At 36.0% G+C, this 15,072-nt stretch overlaps 2 protein-coding genes across 2 annotated transcripts; both read left to right on the forward strand.

Annotated features, from left to right (window-relative positions):
• Window positions 1-723: 723 nt before the first annotated feature.
• Window positions 724-6,256, forward strand: LOC140010967 (putative late blight resistance protein homolog R1A-3). Its single transcript, XM_072058693.1, has 2 exons — window positions 724-4,747; window positions 5,761-6,256. Exon 1 carries the CDS (start codon window positions 924-926, stop codon window positions 4,692-4,694), a length of 3,771 nt encoding a protein of 1,256 aa, XP_071914794.1. The 5' UTR covers window positions 724-923; the 3' UTR covers window positions 4,695-4,747; window positions 5,761-6,256.
• A 3,927-nt stretch (window positions 6,257-10,183) lies between these two features.
• LOC113700916 (uncharacterized) lies at window positions 10,184-13,616 on the forward strand. The gene is made up of 5 exons (XM_027221344.2): window positions 10,184-12,282; window positions 12,425-12,691; window positions 12,775-12,874; window positions 12,975-13,349; window positions 13,398-13,616. The coding sequence occupies exons 1-5, from the start codon at window positions 10,184-10,186 to the stop codon at window positions 13,614-13,616; spliced, it is 3,060 nt and encodes a 1,019-aa protein (XP_027077145.2).
• Window positions 13,617-15,072: the final 1,456 nt, after the last annotated feature.

Consider the following 15,072-nt stretch of genomic DNA (forward strand, 5'->3'; position numbering starts at 1 on the left):
GATATGTTAGATGAATTTTAAATGTGTCAACGGGTGCTCTTAGAGCATCTATTAGAAAAACCTTTAAAAAAACAATTTATACAAAAAGGAGCAACTAAATTTGAGTTAATATGTGTATATATAATTATATATCATAGGTTAGGTGAATTTTAAGTGTGTTAAAGGGGGTGCTCTTAGAGTACTCGTTAGAAAAACTCTTTTTTTTTTAAAAAAAAATACAATTTATACATAAAGGAGCAACTAAATTTGAGTCAATAGTTGAACATAAATTTCTTTTTGGAGCACAAAATCATTTTCTTGAATTGCATTCTACATTTTTAAAACTAAGCTGTACCTCCGTAAACATTTAATTAGAGCTTCATGCTTGCGGCAATATTATAGAGAGAAGGCTCTGGCTGCTTCTCTGATTGATTTACATTGTGATTCAAATTAGACAACTAGTTTGAGAACTTGAAATTTGAAAACCATAATCTAGCAATTGTTTACGAACAATATGGAAATTAACGCAGAAACCTTTACATGAATGTTGTAATCATAATGCTCACGTGACTGCAATTTTGAGCCGGAAATGGGAGGAATCTATCTCCAATTTGGTCATTAAAAAAAAAATAATAATAAGCGACCAAATTGGTACCACTAATAAAGGGCCAGATTGGTCAATACCTTAGTTTCAAGGGATGAAAATGATTACTTTGACACTACTGGGAATGTGAACAAGATAATTTCATTGCTTCTGCAGTTCTGCTGCACCATATCTTCTCTGAACAAGATAAAGTCTTACAATATTCACACAATAAAAAAAGTCCAGCCTATTGTTTGTTGGCTATTGGTAGAAGAGAAAGTTGTAGATCCTGAACTAATTTTATTCTGTGATTAAACCAGATAGAAATCTGATATCAGAGTGAAAAGAAGTTACCGGAATAATGGACATCCCCTCCAGCAGTAACACTAGTTGCTCTGATTTTGCTTTATATGACTTTCTGCCAGCGCTTCACACCTCCTCCAGCACTAGTGCTGGTTGCTTTGATCTTGCTTTAGCTTTTCTAGACCAGTTTCCAACGCCCTGGTATCTCAGGGACCTGAAGGCTCAGGTAAGATTATTAAAAACCTTTTTTCTGTATGTCAAAATGTGTAGGACGAGGAGGAACCAAGAAGCGCTTTTGGAGCATGATCAGGAGCACAAGGACAATACTATGTCTGAAAGTTTTAGACGTAGTATTATTTGCTTCAGAATTCAAGATGTGGTTATCAGGATGGTTCATGATCTTCAGTCTGCTTATCTTCTATACAAACATTCTGGCAAGTCAGATCATGACATCTTAGCAAGTGCGGTGACCAGATCCCTGGAAAATATCATAGTTTTTCGTGAGACTGATGTCAAGAAATCATGCAGCATCATCTTCTTCGACTATTACTTATTGTGTCCACGAGTAGTCATGGATCTTATTGTGTCCCTTTTACAGGCTCTGGAACACTACTTTTACCATTTACCTGTCATGGATACCATTAGACAGAATCTAATGCTCTTAAGGAATCTCATTGGCTTTGCGACAATGCGAGGTGTTGAGTCTATGCAACTGACAGATCTCTTCAGTCAAGTTGCAGCTGTGGCTGCACGCCTATTTTCTGTATGTCAGTTTGACAGATATGATAACCGAGTGGTCAATCAAATGGAATCAGAAATTTCTCAGCTGATACATGAGAAGATAAATCCTTCTGATCCTCAAGTCCGAGAAACTTACATAGATGTCTTGACAGCTTCAAAGAAACAATCAAGATCATCATGTGCTTTAGCCCTTGAGGAGAATGAGTGTCCAGTTGCAGTTCAATTTATGGAGTCTCTCCACGATTATCTTATGGATCTACCAGGATATCATGCCAGTTTTCAGGTTCCAGTTAAGGATCATATTCTAAAACTCCATCAGGGAATAAGGTACTTGAGTACCCTTCTCAAACAGGCGGAGAAACTAGATGATGAAATAAAGGATCTTCTTGGATTTGCGGTCTGTGATGCAGGAATTCTGATCTTCTCCCTTTCTGTCCATGAAATCAGAGAAGGCTTGCCCAGGGAAACATATCTTAGGCTGTTTCATTTGCACAAAGTTCTCAAGTATATGATGGCAGAGCTTGCACACAATTATCCAGTAACATCACCATATTCATCATTTAATTATTGTAGATCCAATGAGTTGGGCTATATGGATTTTTTCCTAGAAGATCTCCAGGAGCTAGCAAGGTGTGATAAGGCTGATGATTCAAATGTTTTCCTATTGGATAGAATCCAAATGGTCCACAAAAGTCTCGTATTCTTGAGATCTGTCCTTGAGAATATCAAGGAGCAGCGCTTTCAGAATGAAAAACTCCAAGCTTTCTGGAGTTATGTTATGGAGGTTGCTTACAAGGCAGAGGTATTGATTAACTCGACACTTGTTGGTGATGAATGTGAAGATTCTTTGGATGCTATAACTAGAGATATCAATCTTCTGAAAATTGAAGCCCTAGAGATCCACAATGGTCAAACCCAGAGAGTTAATAGGACCTTCATTCACATACCGTCAAAATTTACTGCAGCCATACACAATGAAGATCTCGTGGGTCTGGATGAAAAGGTGAAAACTATCACTGATCGACTTACAAGAGGATTAAAGCACTTGGACGTTGTTCCCATTGTGGGTATGCCTGGGCTTGGTAAGACCACATTAGCCGATAAAGTTTATAATGCTTCTTCAGTTAGGTCACATTTCCATGTTCGTGGCTGGTGTTGTGTTTCTCAAACATATAGCAAGCACAGTTTGTTTGCTCAGCTTTTGTGTAGTATCCATTCTGAGAGTCCTAGCGAGTATCTTGAGATGGATGAAAATGATTTGGTTCAGATACTAAAGCAAGTTTTGCTGAGAACTAGGTATCTGCTCGTTTTGGACGACTTGTGGGACGTTGAGGCATGGAATTTGTTGGAAAATTCATTGCCGAATGATGTCAATGGAAGCAGGATTCTTTTCACCAGTAGATTCCAGGATTTGTCTTTGCAATTCAAACCTGGTAGCAAGCCTTACCATCTCCGCCAACTTACTGATGATGAGAGTTGGACGTTGCTACAGAAAAAGCTATTTGACAAAGAAAGTTGTCCTCCAGAACTAAGTGAAATTGGATATCAAATAGCAAAATTTTGTAGGGGTTTACCCCTCACAGTTGTCCTTGTTGCTGGAATTCTTGCTACTATTGCACAAGATAGCTGGGAAGAAGTTGCAAAAAGTCTAAGTTCTATTGTCCTTCAGGATGAATACTGCATGAAGACACTTGACCTGAGCTATAGTCATTTACCAGATGATTTGAAGCCCTGCCTTCTATACTTTGCTGCATTTCAAGAAGATCAGGTTATTAATGTCCAAAGGTTGCTATGGCTTTGGATCTCTGAAGGATTTGTGCAACAGACTGAAGAAAAGAGCTTGGAGGAAGCGGCTTACGACTACTTGATGAGTCTAATTAATAGAAGTTTAGTTATCGTTACCAAAAAAGGAGCTATGAATGGTGCCCAAATCTGCAGACTTCATGATTTGGTACACGAGTTTTGTGTGAAAAAGGCCAAAGAAGAAAATTTCCTACATATTATTCATAGTTGGAAAGACCCTTTTGGTCTCAGTGGACTAAGCAATCCCCACCGAATTTGTGTTCATAATACCAGGGAATTGAAGATTTGGGAGATAATGCTAAATTTTCCCAATTTACGTTGTTTGCTCTTGCTTGAAAATCAAGAGGAGGATTGGGGGATTTTGTTACCTAAACTTCTTAGAGTGTTGGATTTGGGGGTTTTGAATTTTAGGAAATCGTTTCCGATGGAAGTAGTATTGCTTGTTCACTTGAGATACCTGGTGCTCAGTGGAATACGATCCATCCCATCTGCAATAGACAACCTCTCAAGGTTGAAAACTCTTATCGTACCAATGCCGCTTTCTTTTGTTCAGCTGCCGGATACTATTTGGAACATTAAGACATTGAGTTATCTACGTACTCCACATAGCAGTCGTGGTTTCATTTTTCCAGATGGAAATCTTGAAATGTCCCCAGATTTAGATCATTTAGACACTTTACACCTTGCAATTCATCCCTCCTCTCAATGCTTGGAAAAGATACTGAAAAAGTTACCAAGCATCCGCTGGCTAAAATGTATAAGTCTCGGAGCATACAATTCACAAACAGCTATTCTTGTGTGTAACTGTTTGAAACTAGAATCACTTCATTTGGTGGAGTTTCGAAGCTTTGAATTTCCGCTGAATTTGAAGAAGTTGGTTCTCAAAGGGAATAGACAGCCATGGAGTGAAATTTCAACAATTGGAAAGTTGCCTCATCTTGAAGTGCTTAAATTACTCAATGACTCCTTTATTGGGGAAGAATGGGTAACGAAAGAAGGGGAGTTCCCTAGCCTCCGAGTCTTGAAATTGTCAAACTTGGACATTCGCAACTGGACTGCATCTTCTGGTAATTTTTCTCGTCTTGAGAAATTGGTTGTGCACGGCTGTTGGAATCTGGAGGAGGTCCCTTCTTGTTTAGGGGAATGTCCGGCTCTTGAAATGATTGAGGTGATAACTCGTCGTGAGTCTGTTGTAAATTCTGTAGAGCAAATTCGGCAAGAACAGAAGGATATGGGAAATGAGATTCTAGAGATCGTAATTAGTATGCATCTTCCTCAGAAATAGTACCCATTTCCACACTTGACAATGGTGAACCGTGTCCCATTTTGACTCATCAGGTCAGATAAAAGCATATTTGCATATGTTGAATCAGTTCAATTATATAATGCTTCTGTTTCTCTTGACAATTGACAATGACGAACCATTCATGTCCCTTTTTTTTCATCTGATTATATGTTGAATCAGTTAAATGATATATTAATTCATGTTTATTGGCGCAATTTCTGGTCGCTTCCAAATTCTTTTCTTTCTTTTTTTTTTGGGCCCTTATGCTGCTATATAACTTTCTTATTTCATGCAGTAACCAAACCAACATTAGCTACCATAATCTGTTTCTAAAATCTTGTCCTTGGTTCTTTTCTGGTTCAGTATCAAATAATGTTTATATAAGGATTTTTAGTCCCAATTTGTGAAAATCTTCTTCCATGCTTCTAGATATTGATATGATACGCAAAACAAGGAGAGAACAAGAGCGCACGCACGCGCACGCGCGCGCACACACACACATATATATATATGTACACACACAATACATATGTATGATTGTGCTCTCAATTTGTGTATCTAAGTAAGAGTAACACAGAAAAATGTTAATTTGCTTCTATTTTTCCTCAATTGATTGATATGTTGAAACATACAATAACAGTTTTGCAACAAATATTAAGAGGAGGCACAAACCAAAAAAAAAGAGCTGTGTTTTGTTCTCAATAGAGAAAGGGCATAGGACTTAATTGCAAAATTTTGTGTCAACACTTGACCTTTATAATTTGCATAATGTTTCATTGACATTGAGATCTAGAAATAGTTTTAAATATCCAAAAACGCGCGTCTTTCTTCACTATATTTTGTAGAAGTACAAACATTTTTAGTCGTCACTAAGCAATATTCTAAAGGAAGCAATTTTTCTTAAATTTTTTTTAATGTCATCTCAAGTTTGATTTTCCATTTTAAGTGGTGAATTGCTCGAACTCATCAAAATGACAAATTAGAGAAACTAGATGAATTTTTTGTTGGGTGATCTGTTTTCCTCTTCATTCAACTGACGTTGTACTGTAATTATTCCTTATTTCAGAGCAGATTTCCTTGGAAGGAGAGTCTATTTCTTTTCATCACATTAGAAAATGGTGAAGACTGAGCGAGGTCCCTTCTTGTTTAGGGGAATATCGTGAGCCTGTTTTAAGTTGAATGGGAACAGAATTGAATTTCTCAGAAGAAGAGCCAGTTCACTCAGAAGCAGGTTCCTATGCCTCAGTTCCATGTACATGTTGATTCAGTTATGTGTATAATTATTCATGTTTCTCCAAACTTCTTATGATGGTGAAGCATTCATGTCTCTTCTTGACCTGCATATGTTTCTTGAAGCAGTATCAGGACCTTTTCAACTCTTTTGTTTGAACCTGCTGCAGCTATATAAATTTGTGATTTGTGATTGCAGTGGCAAGAACAGTCCTGGATTAAACAATCCAATAATATTATCTATCTGTAATCTGTTTCTATGATGTTCTTCAGGTTCTTTTCTCGTTCGAGGTTCAATATGTTTGTATTTCACCATCCCAATTTGTTGAATATTCTTTGATGCAGCTGAAATCGATGTGATGCTTGAATGTTCAAACCAGCAGAGTAATACGTATAATTGTAACTTGCTTTATTTTTCCTCAATAAAGAGCCATACACTTAATTTATTGATACGTTAAAAGGTACAAAACTATATCAAGTGGAGATGCCGAAAAAAGAAATCATACACAGATTGTGTTACTTTTCAATAGAGAAATGGCATAGGAACAAAATTGAAAATTTTGCTTCAATTCCTCTCTTATATATGGAACCCATGTTTCATTGGCAATGAGGTCTAGATAGAGCTTTGTACATCAAGCCAAAACAGGAAAATCTGAAAACATGTAGGAGTATGTTATCTTTATATGTGCCTTTCCCAAAAACTCTTGAAAAATTCCAATCCAAACAAGTTCTTAGAATTTTGAAGTTCATCTTCCATTACTGTAAAGGTTTTATTCCACTTTGCACCCTCGAAGTATCTTTTTATTTTCACTTTGCTCCTCAATGTTTTAATTACAAAACTTTACAATCCCTTTTGTTTTCTTTGCTTTTCTCTTTCTAGGAGAAATCTTAATGTTACAAGGCAAAAGGTAAAGAGAAGTTCTTAAGAGTTGAATTAAAAATCTCATAATTACCCAACTAAATCCTCCGCAAGCTGAATTGGGGCTTGAGACGATACTCGTATTAATGTCATGCATCCCACTTTTGACCAATTACTAAACTTGTTAAAAGAAACACCACAAGATTATGTAATGTCAAACAGAACGTACATGTGTGAACAACATGATTAATTTTAGTGAAATTATTAAATTGGGACTAAGAAGACCTTAGTTTAGTAACCAAGTTTGAAATCTCAAGGTTTAGAAGTTTTGGGTTCAAATCTCCCTCTCTCTCCTTACTTCATAAATCCTACTCAGTTTCTACTGGAGTTGGGGCAGAAATAGTCAACAGAGAAACCGTCCGGACCGATTTTGTATATTTTGCACACAATGTAATCCATTTTGCACACCGTGTAATTATAAAATAAAATTTTATGGGTCCCACACAGTGTAAAAAATGATATACAAGATGAAATCCATATCTTATTTAGTAATTAAATCCGTTTCTGCCCAAATCCAAATTTTTGAAGTATTACATAATAGAAACCCATCAAAATGATGATGTACAAAAAACAAACATTTTATGTGCATTAATTTGGATAGTCAGTCCTGTAAAAAAAAAAAAAAAAAGTCTCTCCTTTGCTTTTCAAAAAGCAAACAACGTGAAACAAGCTACCAAATCAAATTTTTGAAAGCCAATGCACAAAGCTAATGCATTGCTTAAACTTACAAGGAAAATTGGAAAATTCTACCCACCAAAAAAGAAATGAAAAAGGACAATAGTAAACTGCTGCATTACTAAACAGAATTATAGAAAGCACCAGGCAACATGCGCATTAAAGAAAACTAGATTTGCGATGGGATTGATATCATAGGACAGTCCGGCATGTTATAAAATTCAAGACAAATGCCTACCACGTTCAATGAGATTGACATCAATTAAACAAGCTTTGATTCATCCAATTTCGAATTCCTCCATTAGAAGAATGTCCTTCGCACTGGGAAAGAATCTATAAAGCAGATGCACGAGGTTGCTCGAAGACAAGGAAATATATTTCTCACTACAACAAAAATGACCTTTCCTGACATGCCTATAAGGACACTTTCTGGTTTGTGTCATTATAGTGAACATATCATGACATTTATTAATAAACTCAATAACATGTACTATAATTTTTTTATTTTATCATGATATACAAATAATAATGTGCCTTTACGCTACCTATCATGACAAAATGTGAGATGAACCAAAAAAAAAATTCGAAAAAACACAGAAAACGACATCGTTTTATTTTGGCTCCAAAACACTTGGTGAAGTACTCTGAAGTTTCATTTTGCCGGCAAAAGGACTTGGTGAAATTTTTCTTCCTCTCATCTCTCTCACCTCTCTGCATACAATCTATCTCGGCCAATCCAAAATGCTGGTAGGAATCCAAGCTATCTCCGCAAATAACCATCTTCATCTTTACGGGCCTCAACTTTAAATCCCTCGGCTAAGACATCTGGAAGGGCAGGCAGGGAGTAAAATTAGAAGATCGGAGATGTACATTGGGAAAGCTGGAAGATACCTCAGGCGCACATATGTTGTTCCAAAATCGAAGTGGTAAACACATTGAAGCTCTGTTGCTCAAATCCTGTTCGATAAAATGTCAATTCCCCCCTGTTTTTTTTTTTTTCTGTGAATCTCCTTTAATGTTAGCTAAGAATGTTGCAGAATCCATCAGTTGAATGAAATCAGATTTATACTACATTGCAACTGTAACAAACTGTTAGTGGAAGCTACCTTTTTTCAGGGTCGGTATATGCAGCTATGCACCTCTCATTTTTTTAATCTTAGCAAAACCGACCAATTCCATTTAGAGAATGGTATTTCCGGTGAGGATATGTGGAGAGTGCATTGGTGGATTCTGAAGAAGAAAAAAAGGGTGTGCGCTGCATTTGTTGGTTTATCAGAAAGTAATCATTGTCGTATAAAATCTATTAACATATCCTCATCAACTGCTGAATGCATGCCCTCCCATTGCTTCCACTTGCCCTGGTCCCCGAAGTTTTCATCTTTTTAAGGGTGGCTTGGCATTCTATTAAAAAATGATGGTACCTTTATGACTGCACTGCACTTTCATTTCAGAAGATTACTGGCTTAGGTTTTTGGTTAGATGATTAGATAACTTGGCATTTCCTCATGCGAAGAGTAATTTCAAAGCAAAATCTGACTCGTGCCTTTAGCATTTTAAGAAGTTTAACAGAAAACTATGAACTAATCTGGAATTATTAGCACAATGAATCCAAGGTAGGTTAATAACATGTACAAAATCTTGATCATTATACATTTGCTAATTTGCCAGTAATGATCAGTCAATAGATACAGAAGTGACAAAAAAGATATTAGTGTTATAGAGGTGACCTTTGCTGCCTTTTGGCTTTTGCCACAAAGGTGGTCCTCCGGCCAATGGTATCACTTATATCACTATTGCTTTTTTCTATGTTAAATTCTATGTAGTACTTGCATCTTTACAGCTTTTTTCTGTTTTAAATTGTATGTCTAATCAGTACGTGAGTTGCTTGAAATATATAGTATAACGCTTGTACTAAGTGTCTTCTGCACTTGATCAGTCTATTATAGTGCAAATTTTGAGCCCAAAAAAGGGGACTTTTAGATTAATAAGACAGAGACATTGATGCAGTTGGGTCAAAGTTTTTTGACATGTTCATAAGGATCTTCATAGGCATGATTAGAAGCTAGGGGACTTTTCTGTCATTCTTTTTTCCAATTACCTATGCCGTCAATTGCATGCCTTTCTAAAGAGATGACTTATAAAATTAATCACTACACACCAAAGATGTATGTATACTTTGATGGAAATTTAGTAAAATTCTTGAATTTCACCTTCAGTTTTCACGCTCATGTGTTTGTTTAACCATTGACATTTCAGATTGAACTTAGGAATTTTGCGAAGACGTGAGCGCAGGAGTTGGTACGAAGGGTTTTTTTCTGTTATTAGGTAAATAAAATTTCTATCCGCTTACTTGCAAATTCTGTTTTTATAGATTTTGAGAAATTTTGCATTTTGTTGATTTCCTTTATTTGCTGGCTGCTTGATTTAGTAGACTGTAAATTCTTGAACTTGAAATTAGGGACTTGTAAGCCACGACTTGAGTTTAAAAAGTAGGTTGGAAGCTCGTTGGAGGACATTTATTTATATTAAAAGTATGGATAAAAGATGGATGGATTTTCCAAGAACAAGTGAAAAGTACGAGACAGGACTTCAAATGTTTCTAAACTTTGCATTTTCTAGATCAAGTTGTGACGGAAAGATTTTGTGTCCTTGCAAAGATTACGGCATGGGTGTTTGTGTGACAAAAATGGAAGCATATGATCATTTGAAAGTGGTAGGATTTATCAAGGGTTATAATAATTGGATAGCACATGGAGAACTTTCAAACTACAATGAAGCCACATCTAATTCTGAAAATACATCAATTGGGGTTTCAAATGGGACTAATGACATGCAAGACTTGGTCCATGATGTATTTGGGATACCACATGGAACAAATGAATTGAATAGAGAAGGGGACATTCCTGTTTCAGAGGCTGAAAAATTTTACAAATTGATTGATGATTCTCAACAGGATTTGTACAGTGGTTGCAAAAATTTCTCGAAATTGTCTTTCATTATTCGTTTGCTTCACCTAAAATTCCTGGGTAAGATGAGTAACAAGATTTTTAATATGCTTGTTGAGCTGTTGAGAGAAGCATTTCCAGAGGCCATGACTAATTTGCCGTCTTCTTACTATGAGGCTGAGAAATTGATGAATACATTGGGGCTGGGTTATGAAAAGATCGATGCATGTCCTAATGATTGTTCTCTTTATTGGGGTAGTGCTGAAAAAAGAACTTCATGCGAAACATGTAACGAGCTTAGGTGGGTTGCTTCAGAAAATGATCCAATTGGGGAAAAAAGGAAAATTCCTCCAAAAGTGTTGGGGCATTTTCCCTTAAAACCTAGATTACAAAGACTATTTATGTCTTCTAAAATTGCATCTCAAATGAGATGGCATGAGGAAAAACGTACAAAAGATGGTTGTATGAGACATCCAGCTGATTCTCCAGCTTGGCAAACTTTTGACCATCTACATCCAGAATTTACTAAGGATTGTCGAAATGTTAGATTGGGGTTGGCATCTGACGGGTTTAATCCATTCAACAACATGAGTTCTACACACAGTACTTGGCCTGTAGTTTTAATACCATATAACTTACCTCCGTGGATGTGTATGAAGCAACCGTACTTCATGTTGTCTTTGTTAATACCCGGACCATCCTCTCCTGGGAATAATATTGATGTTTATTTACAGTCTCTAGTTAAAGATCTGACCGAATTATGGGATTTTGGCATTCAAACTTATGATGCATCCCAAAAAGAAAATTTTCAACTGCATGTGGCTCTGTTGTGGACCATTAGTGATTTCCCTGGATATGCAATGTTATCTGGCTGGAGCACTAAAGGTGAATATGCTTGTCCTGTTTGTCACAAGTTCACTCATGCACGACGGTTGACTCATAGTTTCAAATATTGCTACATGGGTCATCGGAGATTCTTAGATAGTAAGCATAAATTTAGAAAGCAAGCCCAATTCTTTGATGGCACCGAAGAACATGGAAAACGACCACCTTTGCAAACCGGGGATATGATTGTGAGTGAATTGGGAGACTTGCAAATTAAATTTGGAAAACTTGTGAAAGGTAATCCGAAGCTGCCTTTCAATTGGAAAAAGAGGAGTATTTTCTTTGACTTGCCATATTGGAAAGATAATGTCTTAAGACACAATCTTGACTTCATGCACATTGAGAAGAATGTTTGTGAAAACATTTGGGGGACATTGTTGGACACCGAGGATAAAACAAAGGATCATTATAATTCCCGCCGTGATTTGAGAGAAATGGGAAAAAGAAAAGAGCTGCATCCCATTGAGACAGAACCTGGAAAGGTGTACTTACCTCCATCTTCCTTTGCAATGGATAAAAAACAGAAAACTATGTTTTGCAATGTGCTAAAAAAGGTGAAAGTTCCAGATGGTTATGCAGCTAATGTCTCAAGATGCGTTCGAGTAAAACCACCAAGAATTTCAGGGCTTAAAAGTCATGATAATCATATCCTAATGCAGCAATTGATGCCTATAGCTTTGAGAAAGACTTTGCCAAAATCAGTGCGCTATCCTTTGATTCGATTGAGTAGATACTTCAGGCAGCTTTGTTCTAAAGTTATTTGTCCTCAAGATGTGGTTCGTTTGGAAAGTGAAATTGCCGTCATACTCTGCGATCTTGAGAAATGCTTCCCACCAACCTTCTTCGATGTCATGGTGCATTTAGTTGTTCATTTGGCAACTGAAGTGAAATTAGGTGGGCCGGTGTATTATCGTTGGATGTATCCTATACAGAGGTACTGCTTGTAATTCTCATTATGCCTTAAATGTTTATTCCTTTTTTGCTTTCTTTGATTTGTGGAAGTAATTAGAGAGGTTGGAATGATGATACTTTAGGTACTTAGGAACATTAAAATCTTATGTTCGAAATAAAAGTAGGCCTGAAGGTTCGATTGCTCAAGGCTACTTGGCAGAAGAATGCATTAACTTTTGCTCATTGTATCTTGCGGACTATGTTGAGACAAAATTCAATCGTCCAAGCAGAAATGAAGAAGTACATAAGGAAATTGAAGATGGTTTAGATATATTCTCTGAATCAGGACATCCTTTGGGGAGGGGCAAGCCAACAGTCTTTGATGCTCATATCTTGAGTAAAGCACATCAGTATATTTTATTTAATTGTGATGCTGTCACACCTTACATAGAGTAAGTTCAACTACAACTTGATGCATTAAAATTTTATTGTAGAATTCAATGTATGATTACAATTTTGACTCATGTACTTCTAGGCAGCATCGTAGATTGATAGAAGAAGGACATCCTCAAATTCCACAGCATCTAAAAGAGCGCTTGCACTGCGAAAATTTTGCGTGTTGGTTTGCTGAACATGTAAGTAAAATTCTGAATATTAAGTACAATTTGAATTGTAGGACTTCAAATATAGTTTCATCTTCTTTTATTTATTTATTTATTTATTTATTTTTTACAGATTGACAAGTTAGAACTTCCTCAAAATGTTTCGGTGTTGAGAGAGTTGAGGTTCCTTGCTAAAGGTCCAGATGTTGTTGGAATCCAACATGACAGGTATGTTGTTAATGGATTTCGGTTTCACACCAAAGAAGTTGAGAAGAAAAGAAAAACGCAGAATAGTGGTGTTACAGTCAATGCAACAACATCCAGTTTTGCAAGTATAAGGGATCAAAATCCAGTTTTGAGTGAACTAGTTTACTTCGGCGTCTTGAAAAATATGATTGAATTAATTTACGGAGGTCGTTGGGTGGTGTTATTCGAATGTGATTGGATATCAAATGGTTCGAGAATGAAACAAGATGCTGATGGGTTTACTTTAGCCAATTTTGCAAACGTGAGGCCTCATGTTGAGCCATTTATACTCGCTTCATAAGCATCACAGGTTTTTTATGTGGAAGATCCAACTGATAAGGATTGGCAAGTGATTATCTCTACCACTGCAAGAGCTGGATATAACATGGGCACAACCATGGATGTTGAGACATATTTGCAAAGTGATGTTGGCAATCCTGTTGTTGAGAATGAAAATGAGGAAATTAGTTGGGTTCGTGAGAATGGACTTGGGATTGAAGTTGATTTGTCCCAATATAATCTGATTTAGAATCTTTTATAGCTTTGAAGCTTACTGGCCCTATTCTTCTCTGTTTCAATTGCTAGGCCTAGGCTTTATTTCCTTTTGTCGATGGGTTTTGCATTTTTTTTTTGTATTTTACTAATATGACCGACATTCTTAGTTTTGAAGGCATTTACAAAGCTTTGAGTTTAGTGCTCTCGGTGTCATGTTAAGCCTTCTGACAGATGTGATAAAAGACTTGGTGCTATTAGTTAAAACTAGTGTATTAATTTGCCTCTTTAAGGCCTTTCTTCATTGATACTCCCCTGGTCCAGTTTTTGGATTTCTAGTCTTGGTTAGTAATCGTCAGTCTTATTCATAAAAATGGTATTGGAATGATTTTTCTTTTAATGGCATGACAACAATTGGCAATCGAGGCTATGATTTGGGGAGAACAATTGGCAACGTACGGAATGTGCAAATCATTTCAGACCAAACATAAAACAATCCAACTTTCCAAGGAACCCATTACTCATTTTAAGAGCCCAATGGGCTGGATAAATACTGGTCATTATTTTATAAGCAATTCCATTAATTGTAAGCTGTAATATTACATTTGTGAATCATTATATTATGGCCAATTCTTTTTCCCAATAACCCGAGGTCTAATTTTTGATCAATAGAAATATTTTGAAACTTTAATCTATAAATTTCTTAAATAAATTTTTAATACCATGAAAAAATTATTTTTTAAACCAATAACAATACAAAAGTTAATTCCGATAGAGCTTTCTAGTCCAACTGATCTTTGATCGAATTTAATCGGTTTAGTCACAATTTTAGATTATCCTTCAAAGTGAAAAGGAGACACGATCGAACCGATCAAGCACGATCGAATCGATCAAACCGATCGTACTATATGTTTATGTTCAATCAATGCGTTGTAAGTGTAAGCCTAAGGTTAATCATTGAAAAGTTCAATATTAAGATCTTGTAAGTGATAGTAAGCTCTAATTAACACAAAGTTCAATGGCAATTGCTTTGGAATTGAAAACATTCAATATATATACATATGTGTTTATGTTCAATCAATGCGTTGTAAGTGTAAGCATAAGGTTAATCATTGAAAAGTTCAATAGTAAGATCTTGTAAGTGATAGTAAGCTTCTAATTAACACAAGGTTCAATGGCAATTGCTTTGGAATTGAAAACATTGAATATATATATATATATATATATGTTTATGTTCAATCAATGCGTTGTAAGTGTAAGCATAAGGTTAATCATTGAAAAGTTCAATAGTAAGATCTTGTAAGTGATAGTAAGCTTCTAATTAACACAAAGTTCAATGGCAATTGCTTTGGAATTGAAAACATTGAATATATTTCAATCAATGCGTTGTAAGTGTAAGCCTAAGGTTAGTCATTGAAAAGTTCAATAGTAAGATCTTGTAAGTGATAGGAAGTTTCTAATTAACACAAAGTTCAATGGCAATTGCTTTGGAA

This window comes from Coffea arabica, chromosome 7e (assembly GCF_036785885.1).
Source record: "Coffea arabica cultivar ET-39 chromosome 7e, Coffea Arabica ET-39 HiFi, whole genome shotgun sequence".
Classification (NCBI taxonomy): domain Eukaryota; kingdom Viridiplantae; phylum Streptophyta; class Magnoliopsida; order Gentianales; family Rubiaceae; genus Coffea; species Coffea arabica.